At 38.8% G+C, this 21,645-nt stretch overlaps 1 protein-coding gene across 2 annotated transcripts; it reads left to right on the forward strand.

Moving 5' to 3' along the window:
• Nucleotides 1-922: 922 nt before the first annotated feature.
• On the forward strand, nt 923-17,970 carry LOC143040715 (uncharacterized). Of its 2 annotated transcripts, none has more exons than XM_076212074.1 (3): nt 923-964; nt 7,917-7,999; nt 12,935-17,970. In XM_076212074.1, the coding sequence occupies exon 3, from the start codon at nt 12,993-12,995 to the stop codon at nt 16,761-16,763; it is 3,771 nt and encodes a 1,256-aa protein (XP_076068189.1). In that variant the 5' UTR covers nt 923-964; nt 7,917-7,999; nt 12,935-12,992; the 3' UTR covers nt 16,764-17,970. The 2 variants fall into 2 exon arrangements, with proteins under 2 accessions (XP_076068189.1, XP_076068188.1); XM_076212073.1 differs by lacking the exon at nt 923-964 and adding an exon at nt 1,177-1,410.
• The last annotated feature ends 3,675 nt before the right edge of the window (nt 17,971-21,645 follow it).

The raw sequence follows: 21,645 nt of genomic DNA on the forward strand, positions 1-21,645 counted from the left end.
AGACGTTATAGTCCACATTCTCCATCCCAAGCCAAAGGATTGTAAGTGCACGGAGGTAAATTCGCGGGTCAACATCTCTGTCGAGGGAGTGCCGCGACATATCTTGGATCCTCGTCGTGTGGTGAATGACGGTGAAAATGAGAAAGAGAATCACGACGTGGTAGTGAATTGGGAAGCGATGCCTCGAAGACCGCAGCGCGACAGACATCCTCCAAGATGCCTGCTGGACTACGAAGTAGGAAGTGGAGGAGACGAAAGAGACGAAGAATGGGATGATCTCGTGATCAAGTGTGTGTGTGTGGGGGGGGGATATGAATGTGGTGCAGATAGGGGTGTGCTGATGGCATCCCCAGCACGGAGTCAAAGGTTACGGTGTAGGAAGGAGGGCGAAGGGCGCGGAAGGGCGCCTGGGTAGCAGCGCGTATGTAGAATGAGGTACAAGTGTAACATTGTTAGGATTAGAATTAGTAAAGCTAGTGGTTGTAGGTAAGATAGATTGTACAGTGAGAGAAGTGAGTAAGTGCGTCGGGGGTATTGAAAAGTGAAATAGAAACAACAAAAGAACCAGGAAATCACAGAAATTAGGTAAGTGAGTTATGCAAGTCTTACAGTAAAAAAAAAATAAAGCTACTAGGGAATGACACTTAGATTCGAGTGGAAGGGTGTAAAATACATCACTGACAATCAGTTTAAATTTGATCTAGCCATTGTTGCGTATTTGGGATACACGGTTCAATGATACGGAATGTTCCATTCCGGAATTTCAGGCTAGTTTCAACGGAACTTTGTAATAAGTGCATCCTGTTGACGATCTTATGTATATAAAGTAAAAGGGTACTATTAAAAAATTAATATGACAAACAGCCGTGTAAAGATATTTTATTTTTTATGAATTAAAAATTATAGTGACTCAATTGATGTTGAGTAGGCATCGTACATTGTTGCGATTGGATAAGGCGAGGAAGTATGTATCATATTGTTAAATTCCGCACATGTATGTATTCTAAGTTAGGGTCAATGTAATAAACATAATATTTAAAGGATAAGCATATATCAAATTACGGTTTTTATATGATAAAAAAGAAAATTCTTGTTATGGGTGTCATTGAAGATTGATAATATTCATACGATCATTTCCCGTCTTTGGATATTTCAACGGAAGCATCTATTAAGTGATGCCAGTCTAAAAGCAAAGCTCTTGATGACTTTAATGAAGAGCTAGCATGTCTACCTAATAATATATGTCGTTATGATCATTTTTTTGTTGTGGACACCTTCGACATGTTTCTTGTATCCATAGTATGAGTAGTGGCATCAGCTTACGAAAGATGTGTGGAACAGGTTTAGGTTCGTAGAGTTGTGCCAAACAAATGGATCACTTAGACCAACATTTAACTAAAGGGATATATGGTAGGATATTCTGAGCCTTTGTATCGTTAGTTTACCATTATTTGTGTATATAAAGTTTCTGGTGTATGGCAAGGGAAGGCAAGCATAGTGTGCAGAATTTGTATCAAGTGAATAACAATTGTAACTGGTAGTTAAGAAATTAAGTCATGAACGAGGGACCAAAGAAATTGTTAATGTTTGGGTTTTGAAATACTTTTGTATTTTCCATAATGTACTGAATTTTTATTACTGGAGAAGATACAAGTCTGGATATTATTCTCCTTACTGGAGGCATTCATAGTATACGTTACATGATTGGCCAAAACAGTCAAAGAATGCTACTAGTATTATCATTATGCTTACTTATTTCAACAGGACAATGAGCAAGACAACACCTGAGAATTATAATATACATATTGTTTAAAGTACCAAGGCATATTTTTCGTATGTATATAGAGTTTTATTTGTAGTGAGTTTTTTTGTTTACATTGTGTATAGATAAAGTCGGATCTAAATATGAAAATATAAATATTGCTTTGAGAGGTTTGTATCTCTGTTACTGTTGGTTTTTGTCTCATGTTAATTCAAATTCCTCAGATTAATATGAAAGATTAAAAGATTACAATAACATATAGAGCTATGAGCAAGATTTCTTGCATATTAGTGTAGGTTGGGGTAGGTATTGCCAGATATTGAGTCGAGATTTTTTATTACTCATTATCATGACCAACTGATCCCTGATTAATATTTTAAATCTTTTTAAGCACTTGTAGTGATGATTCTCGGCCATACTCTACCATTTAAGACAATACTTTTCGCAGCCATCTTTTGTCAAAGCCGCTTTGTAGATTCTAGCACTTGAAATCTGGTGGTATCGTCATATTTTATAAATCAGATTTGCATAATCTAGGATGTTTTAGGTATTTTTTTTAGAAGTACACACCTACGCAATATACATATATATATATATATACCAATGGCTTTTACCCCCTTACTAGGGAGTTAGCCAAAAACAAAGGCATAAAATCCATTCTAATCAACTTCATTCACACATACTCCACTGGTGCTACCATTAACCCCTCTCCCTCGCTCTCATCTTGGCTCCTCCTGGATGACGGGTCATCCCTGCATCTCGCCCACTGCCCTGGGTCAGAACCAATGTAGCAAGACACAGCACATCCACAGCAAGGCCGCTTCATTTAATTGGCAACCCCCCTCTCCGTCCCCTCATGCAGAAAAAGAGAAGATGGGGGAAATCCCTTTGGGCTGCGATATAGCATTAGAAAATTAAATATTGATTTTGTAAATCATAATACATCAATGGAATATATGTTTTTCTTGGTGGAAATCAATAACAGAAAATGTTGCTAAAAGGAATACACAAATGAACGTAGTTGTATCAACTCCTTGAGACGCCATCTTTGTTTTGATAGATTTGGAGGTTGACGATGATGATGATGACAACCCTAATGACCTTGAGAATTACTGGTATCGCATAAGAAATGCAGTTTAGGTTAGGTAGGTAGGTAAGGTTTGAATAGACGAATTTATCATACTTTAATTTCTTTGACCTCTGCATCTACCAAAGCAAAGATGGTGTCTCAAGCAGTCGCAGCAGCTATGTTTGTGTATCACCTTTAGCAGCATTTTCTGTTATTGATTTCTGCCAGGAAAAAAGTATATTACCTTGATGTATTATAATTTACAAAATTAGTGTTTAATTTTCTATTGGTATAGTGTATAGGTGTGCAAACCATCACAAGTGAGCTGTTTTGGCTATATCAATTTGATTTAATTGAGTAACTAAATGAAATGGCTTTGTGTATTTACCGAATTGTGGTATACAGGAAAGGAATGCTCATTGGATGCTGTATCCTATGCTCCAATTTATTACACCTAGCCCCAAATACATATTCAATTCCAACTTGATATATACTTAATTTCAAGTTATTACATTTAGATTTGAATTAATGTATTGTCATGAACCTCACCCATACCCTTCCCAATACAAGGTGCTTGGCATATGACATCATTTTGTCGTATGGTGATAGTTTTGATTAAACAATTTCATGTAAATATTTATTGTCTGTTTCAGCAAATCATATTTATATTTTGATACCCACACTTCAAATGAAGTATTTTTTACATTTTTTATTGACCTGGGCAGGGACACCTTGTCATCCACAAGGTGCTGAGATAGTAGTAGTAGTACTTTATTTGGCATTGAATCAATATACATGAAGTGCAGTTAAAGGATAGAACACAGTTCGAAATAACAATTACAAATGCCGAGGATAACACAAAAAAGCATATAAGCTTATTTCCTTTGTGGTCCTCAACAGACTGATTTTCTACACTAAGTTAAAAGGGAAATAAATAGGTGATGGACAGGTGGGGGTTCGCTGGATGCTTTGGCTGGCTTCCTTCCTTATAAAGGGAAGGAAGCATTTAGATGCACAGATAGGATATGTATTAACATTTAGAGCCTGAGATAGCCTTCATGTGGATTGGTAGTATCAGTACACAGCTGTGCAATTGTGAGGTGTGTCGAGATTTTGCAAGTGATTATAAAGACTAATGTTCGTCCCTCTTTAATGAAGGTGACCATGATTTTGGCTTCAGATTTAGAATCTGTGACTGTGGGTCTGGAGGTCGCTGATGAGACCAATCCAGGCCCAGAAGCCTTGCCCTCATGTGGGACATGCATGAGCAGGTGCTGCAGTAGAAATGGAGGTGGCTCAAGCCTTGAGCACGGTGTGCGTTCTCCGAGTCTCAGAAATACGTCTGGTCTCTTATGCACAGGCTTGAGCGGAGATCTTGCTTCACCAAGCTGGAGAGTCCTGAGGAAGGGAATTGCAAGTGCTGAGACTGATGTCCAGGGCTTTGAGGGACATTTTGAGGCAATTCTTGAAATGTTTGGTAAATCTATAGAAGTGCACACCTAAATGATATAGCAATAGAAAATTGAATATTGATTTTGTAAATTATAATACATCAACATAATATACATTTTTATTGGTGGGAATCAATAAAAAAAAGTTGCAATGCAGTAGCATCAGCGAGCTTCAAGATGCCATGTTTTTGTTTGTTGTGGAAGAAAAAGTAATGGAAGTCTAATAAATTGGTTTAGTTTAACCTAACCGAAACTAACCTAACCCAACCTCCTATGGGGTATGTATGCATCCCTAGAGGTCATCATGGTTGCTGTAGGCAGGGAATGATATGATTGTACAGGACTGGACAGATGACACAAACATGGAATCTGGAAGCTCACGTCACAGTGCCATTCGGTAGTGTATCACTTTTAGCATTTTTTTTTTTTTTTTTTTAATTGATATTTACCAAGAAAAACAGATATTATGTTGAAGTACTTTAATTTATCAAATTGATATTTAACCCCTTCACTCCGGGCCAAAATCTTGTGGGCAGCATTAATTGGCAGACATGCGATGTTGCGTCATAATACTCGCATTATAAAAAATAAAGTCACCGCTGTATTGCTCGTTCTCTCTTTCACCCGTGAATTTTGATAACCATAGAAAATATGATGAAGCCAGTTTACAGAGTATGTGGGACATGTAGGTACAACTACAATAAATATAATCAGTACGTCGACATCGACATCCTCGCATACCCACTTGCTCCTCGTGACGCCTACGTAGGCGTCATCGTATCGAAGGGGTTAATATTGTATTGATATATTGTGTAGGTGTGCACTTCCTTTGTAATATAGTTTCTTCTTCCCCCCAACTGAGTGCTTACCTAGGGACAATTCCCCATAGAGCAGTTGCTTTGGTAGTCAACTATCAGGCATTCTGGTGATGTGTCCAGCCCACCGAGTTTGAGCCAAAGCTTATTAGATTGTAAAGATACTTATTAGACTATAAAAATACTCTCAAATTGTTTCATTTTGAGTTTGAGAAGTTGCCTCTATGAGGAGTTGAAATTTTGACTCTAGAGTATGTGAATTGGTGCAGCTATTATGAGGTAACTTATATATATATATATATATATATATACACACACACACACAGTGTGGCAGAACCTATTGAACAGTTTGAGGAGTTACAAATAAGTAATGGGGTATATAGAGAAGAAATGTTATTATACTTGAGGTTAGCAGTACATACCATTTATAATCCTTAAGTTCTGAAAATAATGTTCTCAGATGGCAGCAACATACAGTTGGAGTCGATCTCTGAAGTTTTGTACAGCATGTTTACACATACTGTGGGGTATGGCATTAACTTCTTCAATAATCCACTCCCTCAGCTGTGGTAGAGTGTTAGGGCAATGTTTAAACACCTTTTCTTTCTGATATTCCCAAAGAAAGAAATCACGAGTGCTCAAATCAGGTGACTGCGCACCCTAAATCAACTCTCAGAGAGACCAGACGTCCAGGAAACATTCTGTTCAAAACATTGAGTGAATTTTGGGTTGTGTGAGCTGTAGCCCCATCATAATACTCATACTCTTACTCCACTGGTCTTCGAGCCACTTGGTAATCCATAACCGGTTTTGAAATGTCTCGCCATGTCTGTGTGTCCTGTGCCACCTCCTTCCATTTTCTTGGTTCTATTTTGCATATCTGTACATCTTCAATGCATCTTCTCCAGTCTTTTTTAGGTCGTCCAAGTGGTCTACTTTCATGCACTCCACTATTGAGTACTTTCTTTGGCCATCTATCTTCTTGCATCCTTGCAACATGTCCTGCCCATTTCAATCTTTTTAATCTTATTACATTTTTAATGTGGGTTTTTGTTTGTTCTTGAATTTCCCCAGTTATGTTTTATTCTCAATTCTTGCCTTTGGTTGTCATATGCGGGTCCTAAAATTCTCTATAAAATCATATTTCAAGAACTTCAAACTTCTCCATAGCGTTTGTAAGGGACCATGTTTTGCAGCTGTACAATATGACTAGTCTCACTATTGAGTTGTACAGTCTCAGTTTTGTAGCTCTTGTTATTGATCTTTTCTTAAACAATTCTATTAGGCTGTAGTAACATAGATTTCCTGCTCCAATTCTGGCTTCCATTTCCTGTTTCATTCTTCCGTCTCTGGTCACCTTTACTCCTAAGTATTTAAAATCTTTAACACTCTCTATGTCCATCCCTGCAATCTGTAACCATTCTGGCAAATTAGACTCGTGCTATCTTCATTATCTTTGTCTTGCTCTCATTGATCTTGAGTCCAACACTTTCTGCAGCTATTTTTGAGAGCACCGCCAGGTTTTCCATTTCTGCTTGATTATCACGATGTCAGTGTCGTCAGCATATGCTAATAGTTTTATGGTTATATCTACCAATTTTATTCCTTTGTCTCTCCCATTCATACTTCCTCTGATTACTTTTTCCATTGCCAGATTAGATAACAGAGGTGAGAGTATGCATCCTTGTTTTAGGCCATCTCCTATCTGAAAAGGTGATGTAGTTTTACTCCCACATCTAACTACGCTATTTGTGTTTTCATAGCATGCTCTTGTTAATCTGATGTACTTTGTGGTATTCCTAATTCCTCCATTATTTTCCACAGAGATGTTCTGCTCACTCTATCATAAGCCACTACACATTTACCTATCTTCACTTACTAGTATAGCCACCCCTTCTCTCCCTTGTCCTCTCTTCACTCCTGAGAACCTCCCAATTACACTCCCAAACTCACACTTGCCCCTCCCTCTCAACTTAGTTTCACTCAAAGCCAACACATCCATATTTCTTCTCACAAACATATTACCTATATCTTCCCTTCTACTCTCATCTGTACCACATCCACACACATTAAAAGACCCAAACCTTAGAGTACTGGTTAGAAAACTCCCAGACCCTCTTATGCCTTTACTTTTTTTTTTTAGGAATGTCCCCTGTGGGGCTACAGAGAGAAGGATGCCTTGTCCTAATCCCCCCATCCTGTTTTTGTCACCTCTTACAATTCAAGAATCATTTAGATAAGCACCAAAGCAAGATGCTGTAATGACTATAATTTATTTTATATTAATTATTTATTTATTTTGTTATCATTTGTATGTTTATTATTTGCTTGATTCTCATTTATTATTAGTTACATGTCAATTTATTATTATTTACTACTTGCCTGTTTGTTTATTTAATTATACATATGCATTTATTTATGTTTTATTTATTATTTAAATTATTGTAGTTGTTATTTATTCATTTATTTATTTATTATTATGATTTTTTTCATATCCGACCTAGATATGGACCAACAGGTGTGTTGGCATGCTCTGCCATTGTAATACTTTGTAAGTGGGAAGACTAGGTGGCAGTATTCTTTCCCCCACCACAGGGGTAAGCTACAACTAAAAAAATATATATATAATCAAGATGCCAAAGCTGGCATCCTCATACTCGTATACCCACTTGTGCCTCATGACACCTATATAGGCATTATCATATGAAAGGGGTTAAGCTGCATTGACTTATAGTCCATTCATAACCATTCTTCACTCAAGTATGCATATGTAGATGAAATGCATTATGCATAACTATTAATTAAATTTCTTCTTTCAGGTAACATTGGAATGGACAAATTTTGGAGGTAGCAGGATACTCAAAGGACTTAGAATGAATAGATTTGCTGAATTAGACCATTGGTAAGTCATGTGCAGATTTGTGATCTGAAACCTTTTAATCTGTGTATCCAGCTAATGAATATGATAGATAAAACATAGTAAAATGTGATGGTTTTGGATTTATGAGATAATGGGAGGGACCTAAAATACTTGACTTTGTTTTGCATTTGACTTGTATATGACCTTCACTCCTTGCACAAAGACTTTACAGAAAAGGCAAATAAAAAACTGAACATACTCTGAACAGTTGCAAGCACATGATATGGACAACAGAAACATCACTGTGTATAAACAAGGCATTTGTTGCAGTTCTGTAGAGAGCTCCATTGTACAGCCTTTATCACCAGAAATTTGGTTGTTTGGGTTAATTAGCAATGTTTGTAAGAAGTTTGTTAGACATTTCTTGTCATTGTTGTGGATGTCTTTCTCAGTGATCTGTTTAAAAAATTTGTCAAATGCTTTTTTTATGTTTATTGCTTTCTGTTGTTGTTTCTTTGTATCCCTCTACCATTTTTGTAATGTTTGTGAGGAAAGTGCTAGTGGATAGGCCCTCCTTGAACTTATGTTGGTTTGGATAGAATGACTGCTTCTTGCTATTAACCCCTTTGATACGATGACGCCCACGTAGGTGTCATGAGGAGCAAGTGGGTACGCGAGGATGCCGATGTCGGCGTATTGATTATGTTTATTGTAGTTGTACCTGCGTGACCCCCATACTCTGTAAACTGGCTTCATCATATTTTCTATGGTTATCAAAATTCATGGGTGAAAGAGAGAACGAGCAATACAGTGGTGACTTTATTTTTTATAATGCGAGTATTATGACGCAACATTGCACGTCTGGCAGCTAATGCTGCCCGCGATATTTTGGCCCAGAGTGAAGGAGCTAACCTCTTCACTCCAGGGCACATCGCACGTCTGGCAGCATTAGCTGCCCGACGTGCGATGTTGCGTCATAATAATCGCATTATAGAAAATAAATTCAGCGCTCAATCGTTCGTTCTCTTTCAACCGTGTATTTTGATAACCATAGAAAATTGATGAAGTCAGTTTAGAGAGAATGGAAATTACGAAGGTACGACTACAATAAATATAATCAAGATGCCGACGTTGGCATTATCGAGTACCCACTTGCTCCTCATGCCGCCTACGTAGGCGTCACCGTATGGAAGTGGTTAATCTTTCCATCAACTTGGATGTGGTGGATGTTACTGAGACTGGTCTGTATGATGCTGGGTTTTCTGATGATTTGTTTGGGAAGCATATGAAAGGTGAAGGAAGAGGGGAGAAACAAAATACAAGAGGAGGGTAGATATAAAATGGGGTAGGAGTTTGGCAAAGAAATTTGAAAAGGATAAAAATGTGTTAGAAGGAAGTGAAGAGAGGGGATGAGTCAGGTAGAGAGGAAAAAGTAAAGGGTACAGATGGACAGATGTTATTGGAAGTAAAGGCAATAAGGGGAAGATATAGTATTTCAGAGAATTGTTGAATGTGAAGGAGGTACAGAGGGAGGGATTTTGGCAGGTGCTTGGAAAATTACAGGGCTCTAGCAAAAATGAGATACAAAGAGCATTGAAAGTGATGAAAGCTGGTGCCTAGGCTGGATGGGTGTCATGTGGAATGTCTGACAAAGGAAGGAACAGTTATAGTGGATTAGCTAGTGAGGTTGTTTAATGTGTGCCTAAGGAAGGGGAATGAGCTTGAGGATTGGAGGAGTGCTTGTATAGTTCTGCTTTACAAAGGAAAAGAGGACAAATACGAATGTGCTTTAGAGGGATCAGTCTGTTGAGTGTAGTTGGAAAGGCATAAGGGAGGGTGTTAATTGAGAGGATTTGGAGATGAACAGAGAGAGTAATTGAGAAGGAACGATATAGGTTTAGGAATGGTAAGGATACATGGATCAAGTTATGTAGTGAGGCAGAGATACAAGAAATTTTTGGCAAAAGATAAGTATGTTCTTTGGATTTTTATGGATCTGGAGAGGCTTATGACAGGGTGGACAAGAAAACATTGTGACAGGTCTTGCAGATGTACGAGATATGACGGAAATTGTTAAGTCAAAAGTAGCAGATATTTATTGCCCTTGATGCAATCAGAACACAGAAAACAGTAATATACAACACTGACTTATATTCACTCACTCTAAACACCTCCACAGACTCTCTTAACTGAGTGATTTATGGGCTGAAATAATGGTTATGTCCAGTTCCCTGGGATCCTTGGTTCTCTAGCATTAGAGAACCAGGGTAGTGAAATGATTGTTGAAAGTTTTAATTTACAGTACAAGCTTCATACAACTAATTCAGCGAAAGCCAGGTTTACCATAGAAAAATTTTTGCTATCTAGAGAGTTTGTTATTGACATACCCCATAATCTGTATGCTCTAGGAGTATATTTTTTGCTGTATCCTTCATAGCTACCAAATGAAAACACATTTTCGAACAAGAAGCATGGCAAGACTGAGAGCTGCATGTGATTGAACAAGCCAACTTACCACTAGCAGAATCTGCTCTTTTCAGTGAAACCAAAAATTCCATAAATCAATCAATCAATCTTTTCTGTGAACTTTGTTTGCAATAGGGAGAGTTTTTCTGGAACTTTTGAGCTCACCTCATATTCCTTATTGTTATTGATGAGTTTATCATATCAAACTTGTACTGTAACATGTAACAGAAATTGCATCTTTCTTCGTTTCATACTAGATCAGCGACTCAGTCCTTTGTTTCAGGTCTCTCTTGCATGAGACCAGCAGCATCATGAGTCTGTCTATAGCCATCAGGCTGTTTCATAGCTCACTCAGGGAAGAAATTTTACATTGTCAGAATTGGGTGTGGTAATAGGTGTGAAATGATATGTAGATGATCTTTCCTATGGAGTTTGAGCCTTAGGCCAGGCATTCAAAAAGGTAGAATGCCTTATACTATACCTTTCCCTCATGAATGCATGGCCCAAGGTTCAAACTCCATAAAGAAGGTAATTCATTCAAACTGTCATAACAAGTGTAAGCTAATGTGCTCTGAAAATTAATATTGATGTGAACAAATTGGTTAAATATGGCAAAGGAAAAATGGACTGGGAATGAAGCATTTATTCCTGATGTTTTGTCCAGTTACTTTTTCAAAGGAATAAGCATACTGGTTCATGCACAGATTATACACCTGGTAGCTCATGGAGGTATGCAAGTGTGATGTGCTATGCTCTAATTGGCCTGCTGAGATGCCTGAGATAGCCGATCGTGAAACACTATGCCCACTGAGGTTTTTGTCCAGGTAAAGTTGCCAGCCTTACTATTGATGTTGGGTAGTGATATATGCAGCTTTTATGGATTTCCTGGTCTTCTTATCCATACCTTTGTGTAATACCTCGGCCTGGTTCCATTGTGGGAGGTGTCCAGATTTGTCCACATGCACCACCATGGCGTTGGTAAGCCTATGGTGATGGAGGTCAGCCTTATGCTCCCTGATCATTGTGTTTAGCCCCTCCTTTGTCTCTCCATAGTATGCCATATTGCATGATGCACATGGGATTTTATACATGATGTTGTCCTCCCTCCCACCCAGCTTGGCCCCGCTTCTTGCTATGTCACTAATCTTTGCCCACAATGTTATCACTGCTTCTACCCCTGTACTCTGGAGCATTCTAATAATATCTTCTTCCTTCTGAGTTAGGAAGCACCATGTACAATGTCCTATTGGTGGTGGTGTTTACTCCTTTTGACCTGCTTACATTGATGATTTCTTCTGCTCTCCACCTTAAGCTCAGGATCATGCCCTTGGGGTAGCCAAGTTTCAAGAAGGCTGTGATGATGTACCTGATCTCCAGGAATTCCTCACTGCAAATCCTGTAAGCCCACAAAGAAATCATCAATGTAAGGAGGTCAAAAGAAGGAGCAAACTATGCCACCAACAGGAGATCGTACATGGCGCTTCCTAACTCAGAAGGTAGAAGATATTACTAGGATGCTCAGGAGTACAGAGGTAAAAGCAACTAAGTGTGGGCTAAACACAAGGATCAGGGAGCATAAGGCTGACCTCCGTCACCATAGGCTTACCAATACCATGGTGGTGCATGTGAATGAATCTGGACACCTCCCACAATGGAACCAGGCCGAGGTATTACACAAAAGTATGGATAAGAAGACTAGGAAATCCATAGAAACTGCATATGTCACTACCCATCCCAACATCAATAGTAAAGCTGGCAGCTTCATCTGGGCAAAAACCTCAGCGGGCATAGTGCTTTATGATCAGCTGTCTCGGGAATCTCAGCAGGCCAATCAGAGCACAGCATGCCATGCTCGCATACCTCCATGAGCTACCTAGTGTATATATATAAACTCTGCAAGATCCAGTATACTCATTCCTTTGAAAAAGTCACCAGACAAAACATCAGGAATAAACACTTCATTCCCAGTCCATGTTTCCTTTGCCATTTTTAAGCAATTAATGTGGTCTGTGTTCTCTATGGTGACTGTACAGGGGGATATGAATGTTTTTTTCTAGGCCTTTTCTGTTTTGATGGTTCAAACATTAAGTACCTGCAAGAAATGGCCCCACAAGACAGACATGTGACATTTGACCTCTGGGATGGGCCCATGATATATATCAATTTAGCAGGTGTCCAGAGTAGGCTCTTATACCAGGTTATTCCTAGGAGTTTTATGATGAGATTAATATAAAGAGTAAGATAATACATAGAATTTTATTTTGGTTAGATTCTGATGTGAAAGTTGAGGCAGATTTCTTGATTATTTTCAGGTAAAGATTGCATGAGTAATTTTGAACATGCTACATGCAAATTTTTGAATAAGGAAATATCAAGTATTAGATTAGTTTTCAGTGTAGACCATACATTTTATATAATGAATTGATTTCACATACTGATATTGTTCTGTAGATTTAGTTTATCTGTGTATTTAATGTATGTATTTATTCATCTATTTACTTGTTTTCCAAGATGAGTTCCATTGGACTTGGCCTACAAGAAGAAAAATCTCCTTCAGGAAGAAATCACCATGAAGGTCAAAAGTAAAGAAGATTCCATTGCTAATCGAAGGCCATCTCGTACCATCAGAAAACCAGGACGTTTTGCTGACTTTAAAGCTGAGTTTGGTTTCTTGGAGCCAAGTACCAATACTGAAGTACTCAGTCAGCAGAGCCTAGGTACACAGAAAACAGAATCTAAAGGAAGAAAAAATAAAGTGACAAAAATCGATCCTTCATTGGTAACAGTCAAAATAGAACCAGAAGAAGATGATATTGGTGATAATGCTGGTGGTGGTAGTGATGATAACGGGGAAGAGAATACGGAAGAGCTTCCAAGTGCACCATCTGGTAGTAAGAAGGCTTTGCCAGTTAATATCACAAATTTAAAAGTGGAAGTCGATGATGATTGGAATGAATATGAAGAAGATGCTTCATGTGAAAATGATGTTAAACTTGTTGAAAAATATAGGGGGGTCAAAAAATCTACTGCACGTCAGCGTGGTGAAAAAACGCCTTCGGAAAAGGAAGTGAGCCATGCTGGAGAACACAGGTGTAACCTGTGTGATATTAATTTTGATAGTGTTTTTCACCTTAAACAGCATGAATCCCTGCAGCATAATGGGAAAAAACCATATTGTTGTCTTATATGCGGCAAAGATTGTAAGCAGTCGTCTAATCTGGTCAAACACTTGCGTATTCATACTGGAGAACGACCGTTCAAGTGTATCGAGTGTGGAGCAACTTTTGTACAATCCTCGCATTTGCAAGACCACATCCGTACCCACACTGGCGAAAGACCGTTCGAGTGTGAGGAGTGTGGAGCAACGTATACACAAAGGTCTCGGTTAGCAGTGCATAAACGGAAGCATAAAGGGGATAGACCATTCCAATGTGATGTTTGTTTTGCCTCTTTTTACGAAAAGAGTGCGCTAAATATTCACAAAAGGACCCACACAGGAGAAAAACCGTACGAGTGTGAAGAATGCGGACAAAGGTTTTCACAACTTTCGAGGAAGAAAATTCACCAGCGACTTCATACAGGCGAGAGACCGTACAAATGTACGGAGTGTACGATGGATTTCAATGAAAAGGCTGCTCTCGAAAGACACAAGGGAACTCACATACCCAAAGCACGTCAGAAATGCGACATATGTGGGGAAACTTTCTCAAAACTGCCATATTTGACTTTGCACAAAAAAATCCATAATACCAATGAGCAGTACCAATATATCTCAGGAAATACTGTGAATTCCAGTCAGAGACAAAGGCCATCAAAGTTCAATGCTCCAGCTCCAAAATTTGCACCTAATAATTCTCCACATCCACCCTCCAAAACTCCTCCATATCGTCCACCACAGACACCCCCTTACCCTCCCCCTCAAACACCTCCTTCTCCTTCTGTACAAACACCACCATATATATCAAACCAAACTAATACTTCAGAATCCGCTATCCTAGCTTCAAGCACCGCAGGTGTTGAAACTGAAGTTCATGCAGAGTATTCTGAGGATGAAGCTCAAGTGGATGATCCTTCAGCTGTTGTAAAGTTAGACCAAAATTCAGAGTTCTATGAAGAAACAAATGGTGTTTATAGAGAAGAGGCAGTTCACATTCATGCATCAGACCAAACAGATTTGTTTGAACAAGAGGGACTACACCCACAGTCTTTGCCATCACAAACATTTTTTGATCCTGATAATGAAGTTTATAATAAAAAAGAGTTGGAGCATGTTAGTTACACTGTGCAAGCACAGGATCGTAGAGACCCTATGGAGTTAGATACGCAATCAGAGGACTGTAAAGACTCTTTGGAATTAGATGAAGAGGAAACTGATAGCAAACTAATTGTCCTCCAGCCCAGTACTTCAGTGCTGCCTTCAGGCAAGTTTTACATGTACCAGGATGGTAATATGACACCTGTGGAAAATATTGAAATCATTGATATCCAGCAGGTTCCAACATTAACATCTACCACTGTTATATCTGAGCCTGTTCATGAGCCAGGCAATCCACATGAAGACACTCCCATTATTACAGAAGAAACGTTCATATCAAGTGATATTGGTGACATGCCAGAGATGACCTTAGAGGCATTGGATTTGCATAACAATGAATTGGAGCATAATGCCGTTTCAACAGAACTGTACCCTTGTGATACATGTGATATAATGTTTACTAATAGGAAGGTGTTGCGGAAGCATATGCGAGCTCACAAAGATGGAAGAACAGATCTAGGGAAAAAACCAAAGGGGAAACGGATGAAGGAGGGTGGTGATAAGCGCTATGTTTGTAATTTGTGTGGTGCTTCTTTTGCAACATTTAATCGACACAGAAGTCATCAAAAAGTTCATGAGGGAGTGCGTTCATTCATATGTGGAACTTGTGGTGCTGCTTTTAATAAGAAATCTACACTTACAAAACATTCAAAAGTTCATATGGGAGATACGCCGTACTCTTGTATGAAGTGCTTGATGTCTTTCACCACGAAGGCTCAATTGGGACAGCATCGTAAGGATCATAGGACCCTGTACAAGAAAGATATGAAGTTTATGTGTCATGAATGTGACAAATCTTTCACAGAAGCAGGTTACATCATTCATATGCGTAACCATGCTGGAGAGAAACCATTTGAATGTTCTCAGTGCGGGAAAAAGTTCGTGTCCAAGGCCAATCTCAAGTTGCACACAAGGACTCACACAGGAGAGAAGCCGTATATATGCGGTGTGTGCTCGACGCCGTTCAAACAACTCGCGCATCTCAAGAGTCACATGTTCCGTCACACAGGAGAAAGACCGTACAAATGCAACATCTGTGATTTGGCCTTCACACAGTCGTCAAGTCTCAGAGAACACAAGAAGAGACACATCAAGCAACACATAAAAAAAGAGAACGATGACGGAAGTGTGGAGGAAAATAGCCAGAATTTGGAGGATTTGGTGGCAAGTGCCTTTCAATGCATTTTGAAGGATGGTGATAAGGTAGAGGATCGCAAAAAATTCCGACTGAAAAGAGGTCGAAAGAAGATAAGAGAAAGCGATTCCTTTTGTTGTAAGATCTGTGGTAGCACTTTCATATCTCGGGTTGGTATGAAACTCCATATGATGAGGCACACTGGTGAAAAGCCGCATTCATGTAGGTTCTGCAATAAGGCTTTTTACTCGAAACCGAACTTAACTATGCACGAGCGGGTACATACAGGCGAGAAGCCGTACAAATGTGGAACATGCGGTGCCAGTTTTAAGCAAGTTCATCACCTTCGGTCTCACATTAGAGGACATATGGGAGAAAAACCTTACCAGTGCGAAATTTGCAAAACGGCATTTGTTCAAAGGTCAAGTTTGGTAACACATGTAAAAATTGTCCATTCTGGCAAAGGTAAATACAAATGTGATAAGTGCGAGGCTTCCTATGCAGGTAAAATGCATCTTTCCAAGCATATGAGAACTATACATGGTATTGAGAGAGTCAAATGCAAACAAGAATATACATTTGATGATGATTCTGATCCTGATGATGTTAAAATGATGGAAAGTATTGAGGAGGAGAAAGATTCTGATTTTGAAATTGGTGGCAAAGGCCAAACCATCAAGAAAGAAGTGGAAGAAACTTTATCACCAGTACGGAAGAGTGTAAGAGGTCGCATACCAAAGATCTTTCCAGAAGATAAAGAGAATTTTAAAACTAAGAGACGAATTCAGCGTACAAATGAAACGCCCATAGCAATAGGTGTTAGGGCAAGGGGAAGACCACGAAAATATGTAGATCCCGAACCTCATATAACTGTGAAGGCTCTAGATTGATGCGACAGAATCGCTAGAATGGAGAATTTATTTGTATGGTTTAGAAAAGATCTTTCAAGTGTGCTCGTATGATGTGCATGCCATATATATATAATTTTTTTTTATATCAGAATGGTTGTCAAGCCTTTGTAGGGTCTTTAGTTGCTAAGAGTTTGAACTCTGCAACAAAGGACATGTAGAATTTGATAAAGTTGTAAGAAATGCATTTGTATCTGGATTTTTTTTTTTCCAATATGAGTTATTGCAGATGTGTTTTGAGCACTCCTTGACCACTTCAAGAGAGTGGCATACCTCAAGATACTGTTCTGGCAAACACATTCATTTATTCAGGGGGTGGATTTTGAATTGATGTATAATCATAATCTTTTGAGAACTGTTTATGGGTCCTTGCCCTTGCTAAATAAAATCCAAGTACCAGAACACTATTAGATGTACCACCATCTTGAAGGTGTTTAGAACAATCTAGTTGACAGGCATAGTAAGGATTGTTACAGTTCCTGTTTAAAACTTATATTTACCAATTTCACACTTGTTGAAAGAGGGCTCACGTGAGAGAATGTGTTCATAATGTAGACCGTATCCTGCATATGGTAATATTTTTCATTTTAATCACTTCATGTTTGGTTTCTATTTCCTTGCTTCATCTTCATTTTGTAAATAGTCAAGTCAGACAGCAATGAATTGAAGTTGTGGTTATGGTAAGAATGATTTCCAAATTACTGAAGCATAAACCTGTTACATTATTATCTGTAAATAGATTTATTTCCTCATGCCAGTAGAATTGTGTTCTCAGAAGCCTTTATTGGTTTCAAAGTATGACAATGATAGAAGGTACTGCATAGACATGTACTTTTATAAACATGAATATTATGATTATACTTGAATTTTTTTTGTCAGTATCGTGCATATGAAGAAAGGAGTTCAAGTGAGCATTTCACATGTTTAATGGAAGGCATTACTGACCCCTTCGCTAGGCTCATGTTGCCAAACAAAAGCATAAGGTATTAGCAAGAAGAAAATCTGTACTTCAGAAAATGTCACTGTCATAGGGACACCACTGTAAATAAATTTGACAATGCTTCATTAGGTAAATGAAAGAATTTGACAAGGAAATTTTGATAGAAAAAAGTAATAAGGCATATGATCAGTGTTTAAAAATAATTAACAGACAATTGTAAGAAAAAAGGAATAAGGCATATGATCTATGTTTGAAAAAATTAACACAATTGTAACCAACTTCATTCCAGTTATTCCCCCCCCTTTTGCTGAATGAAATTACATAGTATTAGAAGAAAAGATGATTAGCATCGCTGTGCTGAAAGGGTTGAAAATGTAGTTGGTTTTCTCACTTGATTGACATCAGTGTACCATCTTGGGCATAGCAGTGAAGAACTAGTGTCTTGGGATACATGAGCCCAGGGTATGTGTAAATTATTTATGTGTGTATATATATATATATATATATATATTTAATATATATATATATATAATATATATATATATAATATATATATATATATAAATATATATATATATACATGTAAATATATCATAATATATATATATATATATAAATATATATATATATATATATATATTTATATATATATAATACACACACACACAAATGTATGTATATGTGTATATCATTTTATACAATACAAATTTAAGAATAAGCATATATGTTTTCTTCTGTAATTTAATCCCATAGTCCTCAATTTATACTGAATATTTGCTGTTAGCTTGGCTATAATATATTTGTTGATAGTTATTTTGGAGGATTTAAATGCCAAATGTTTCTAAAACAAAATTTTATGCTGCACACATTAAAATGATTTCCTTATGTGGACAGTGGGCCCAGGGTTCACGTCTCTTAATTTTGCCCACTTTGGTGCTTTGCAGTCATTTGCATGATCTGGTAGACATAACTTTCATATGTAAGAGCATATGTTTTCACTATATACCAAGGGCTTTTTTCCTCTGATAAGGGAGGTAAACAAGTTAAAGGCATGCAACCACTTCCATCCACCATCTTTTCTTTTCCTCTTATCATAGCTCCTTGAGGATGAAGTGTTATCCCAGTCTCCTGACCATTGGCCAGGTTGGAAGCAATGCAGCAAGACACAGCACATTCACTGTGAGGCTGCATCACCTCCCCTCCCTGTCCTCTTGTGCGGAAAATGGAAATGATGAAGAAATCTCTTTGGACTGCATGAAAATACTATCCATACTCAACCATCTTCCAGTCACCCCTATTCAACAGACATGCCCTTTCTGCTCAAAATCCCTTTCACCTCATTCATCAGTCTTATCCATGGTTGTCCCCTCAGTTTCACTCTATCCTCCTCTGCTTTCCACACCTCTCTTGTTAATCCTTCTTCTTTTAGTCTTTTCATGTGTCCAAACCATTGCAATAATCTTTCATTAGCCCTGTCTGCCAGCTCCCTTTCCTCCCCCATTCTCGTCACCTCTTCATGTATCACTATCCAACCTTGTTAACCCTATCATATTTCTCAGACACTTCATCTCAAAGACAAACTACATCCTGCCTCTCTTAAATTACAAATCTCCACTCCATGTAGTGTCATAGTCACGATCTCCCCTTCATATACAGTAATATTTTTGCATCCACTCCCAAATGCCTATTTGCTTCTCTCAATCTACAGTTTACCTCCTCATCCATTTCCTGCCGCATGTGACCCAAAATACTTAAAATTGCCCACTTCCTCCAGCCTCTCTCCTTTAAGACTTGCTTCCATCTTGTTGCCACCCTCTCCTCTTGTAGTACATCTCATCACCTTTTACCCACATTTACCTTCAACTTTCTCCCACATACCTTCCCAAACTCTGACACAAACTGCCTTAATTCCTCCTCTGACCTTGCCACAAGTGCAGTGTTGTCCACAAATAATTGGCTCACAATCTACTTCTCTCCACTATCTTTAACTATCTCCAATCCCCTGCATGTAACCTTTGCATTTATCTCGTGTATCACCCTATGACAGCGTTGATGCAGCACCAACAATTACCTCAGACCACTCACTCTCCATTTCCAATTCAAACAGGCTCTACTACTGTCATAAAAATTTTGGCTGCCCTGAACAGCTTTCCCCCTATTCTACATATCTGCAATACCTCCCACAGTACCCTGTAATAAGCCTATTCCTAATCCATAAATGCCCAAAACAAATCCTTACCTTTTGCCCTCTCACAAATGCACCTTACTACAAAAATTTTATCCACGCTCCCTCTACCTTTCCTAAACCCACACTGCTCCTCTCTACCTCTCCTAATCCTCTCAGTTAAGAACCTCCTGTAAGCCTTTCCAACTACATTTAACAAACTGACCACCCTAAAAATACTACAATAAAATTTGTTCCCTTTTTTCTTATAAAGTGGAACTGTACAGGCACTCCTCCAGTATTTGGTATTCTCCAGTCCCATAGACACACTTTAGCCTCGCTAGCCAGTCCACTATAACTGTATCTCCCTTTTTCAGACACTGCATGACACCCATGCAACCCAAATGCCTTATCAGCTCTCATCATTTTCAGGTCTTGTACCTTATCTTTTCTTATATCTCTTCCATTTTCCTCTCCTATCACTGTCATTTTCTTAGCGTCTTCCACTGCCACATTTAAAGGCTTTCTATCTTCCCCTCACCACCTTCACTTCACACATAATTTTGTCTCTGTTAAGAGTAAAATCTCTACTCCTAAAGGAATGATGCTAGTTCTGTACTATGACTATCCTTGTTATGCTTTTCCCTCTTAATACTGTCTTTCACCTTTTCTTTGAGTATACTTTTTCTTGTCTCTGTCCCCTGTGGTAGGGGGAGAAATGAATTCTGCCACCATGTTTTCCATGTGAGGTGTAAAAGATGACTAAGTGGAACGGAGTGATGGGACTAGGTATCCTGCTCTCTGTACAATTATCATATGAGAAGTTAAGGGATAAGAGGGTCTGGGAGATTTCAAACCAAAACACCAAGATTTGGGTCATTATGTGTTTGGTTTTGGTAGAGATGAGAGCAAAAGAGAAAAGATAGGTTGTGTTGTATGTTTATGAAAGGAAAATAAATGTGTTAGCACAAAGTGAAACCAAGTTGAATGGGAGAAGTGATTTTGACTTTGGAAGTGTGGTGGATTGTTGGGAAAAAGGAGAGGGTGGAGGAGTAAAGAGGTGTGTTATTGGTGTCATCGGCCCGTTGGATGCACATCCTAATATTGGCGTCATTGGCCAGTTGGAAGCACGTGGCACTTCATGCTTGGAGGGGAACACATGGCACCTCATGCTCGGAAGGGAATAGCACTTCAAAAAGCACTTCCACCAGGCACTCAGGATAGCTCGTCGGGCTCAGATGCTAGGGCCCGACTTGATGACACTGGAGGTGACCAGAAGGGAGGCAAGTCCAGCGGCACCAGGCAGCCTCACTGACTCTCGTGGTGTCCCATAACATGGAGTTGGATGTCCCGCTACAGAAGCCCCAGGAAACTTCATTCCTGGGACCTCCAGGCAACCATCTCTAACATTTTCTTGACTTTGTGTACATTCCTTTCTGGCAACCCCTCGAGGGTGCCACCATATTCTATAAGATTGTTAGAGATGTCTGGCCACCCTCCGATTTTTCCTCAGGACTTATTAGCATATTTTGTAGAGAAGCAACTGAGGTTTCAATTCCCTCAACTCGCACAGAGACTTACCACTCTACATCTCCTAGACTCATGAAGAGACTTACCACTCTACAGGTTGCTCTGCTGTAAGTGATGAGATAGGAAAGCGCAAGGTAGAGTGAAAGGAATATCTTCAAGATTAACCACTTTGGTACAATGACGCCTATGCAGACATCATGTGGCGCAAGTGGGTACATGAGGATGCCAGC

The sequence above is a fragment of the Oratosquilla oratoria genome, chromosome 29 (genome assembly GCF_046742065.1).
Source record: "Oratosquilla oratoria isolate Oo_2021 chromosome 29, ASM4674206v1, whole genome shotgun sequence".
Classification (NCBI taxonomy): Eukaryota; Metazoa; Arthropoda; class Malacostraca; order Stomatopoda; family Squillidae; genus Oratosquilla; species Oratosquilla oratoria.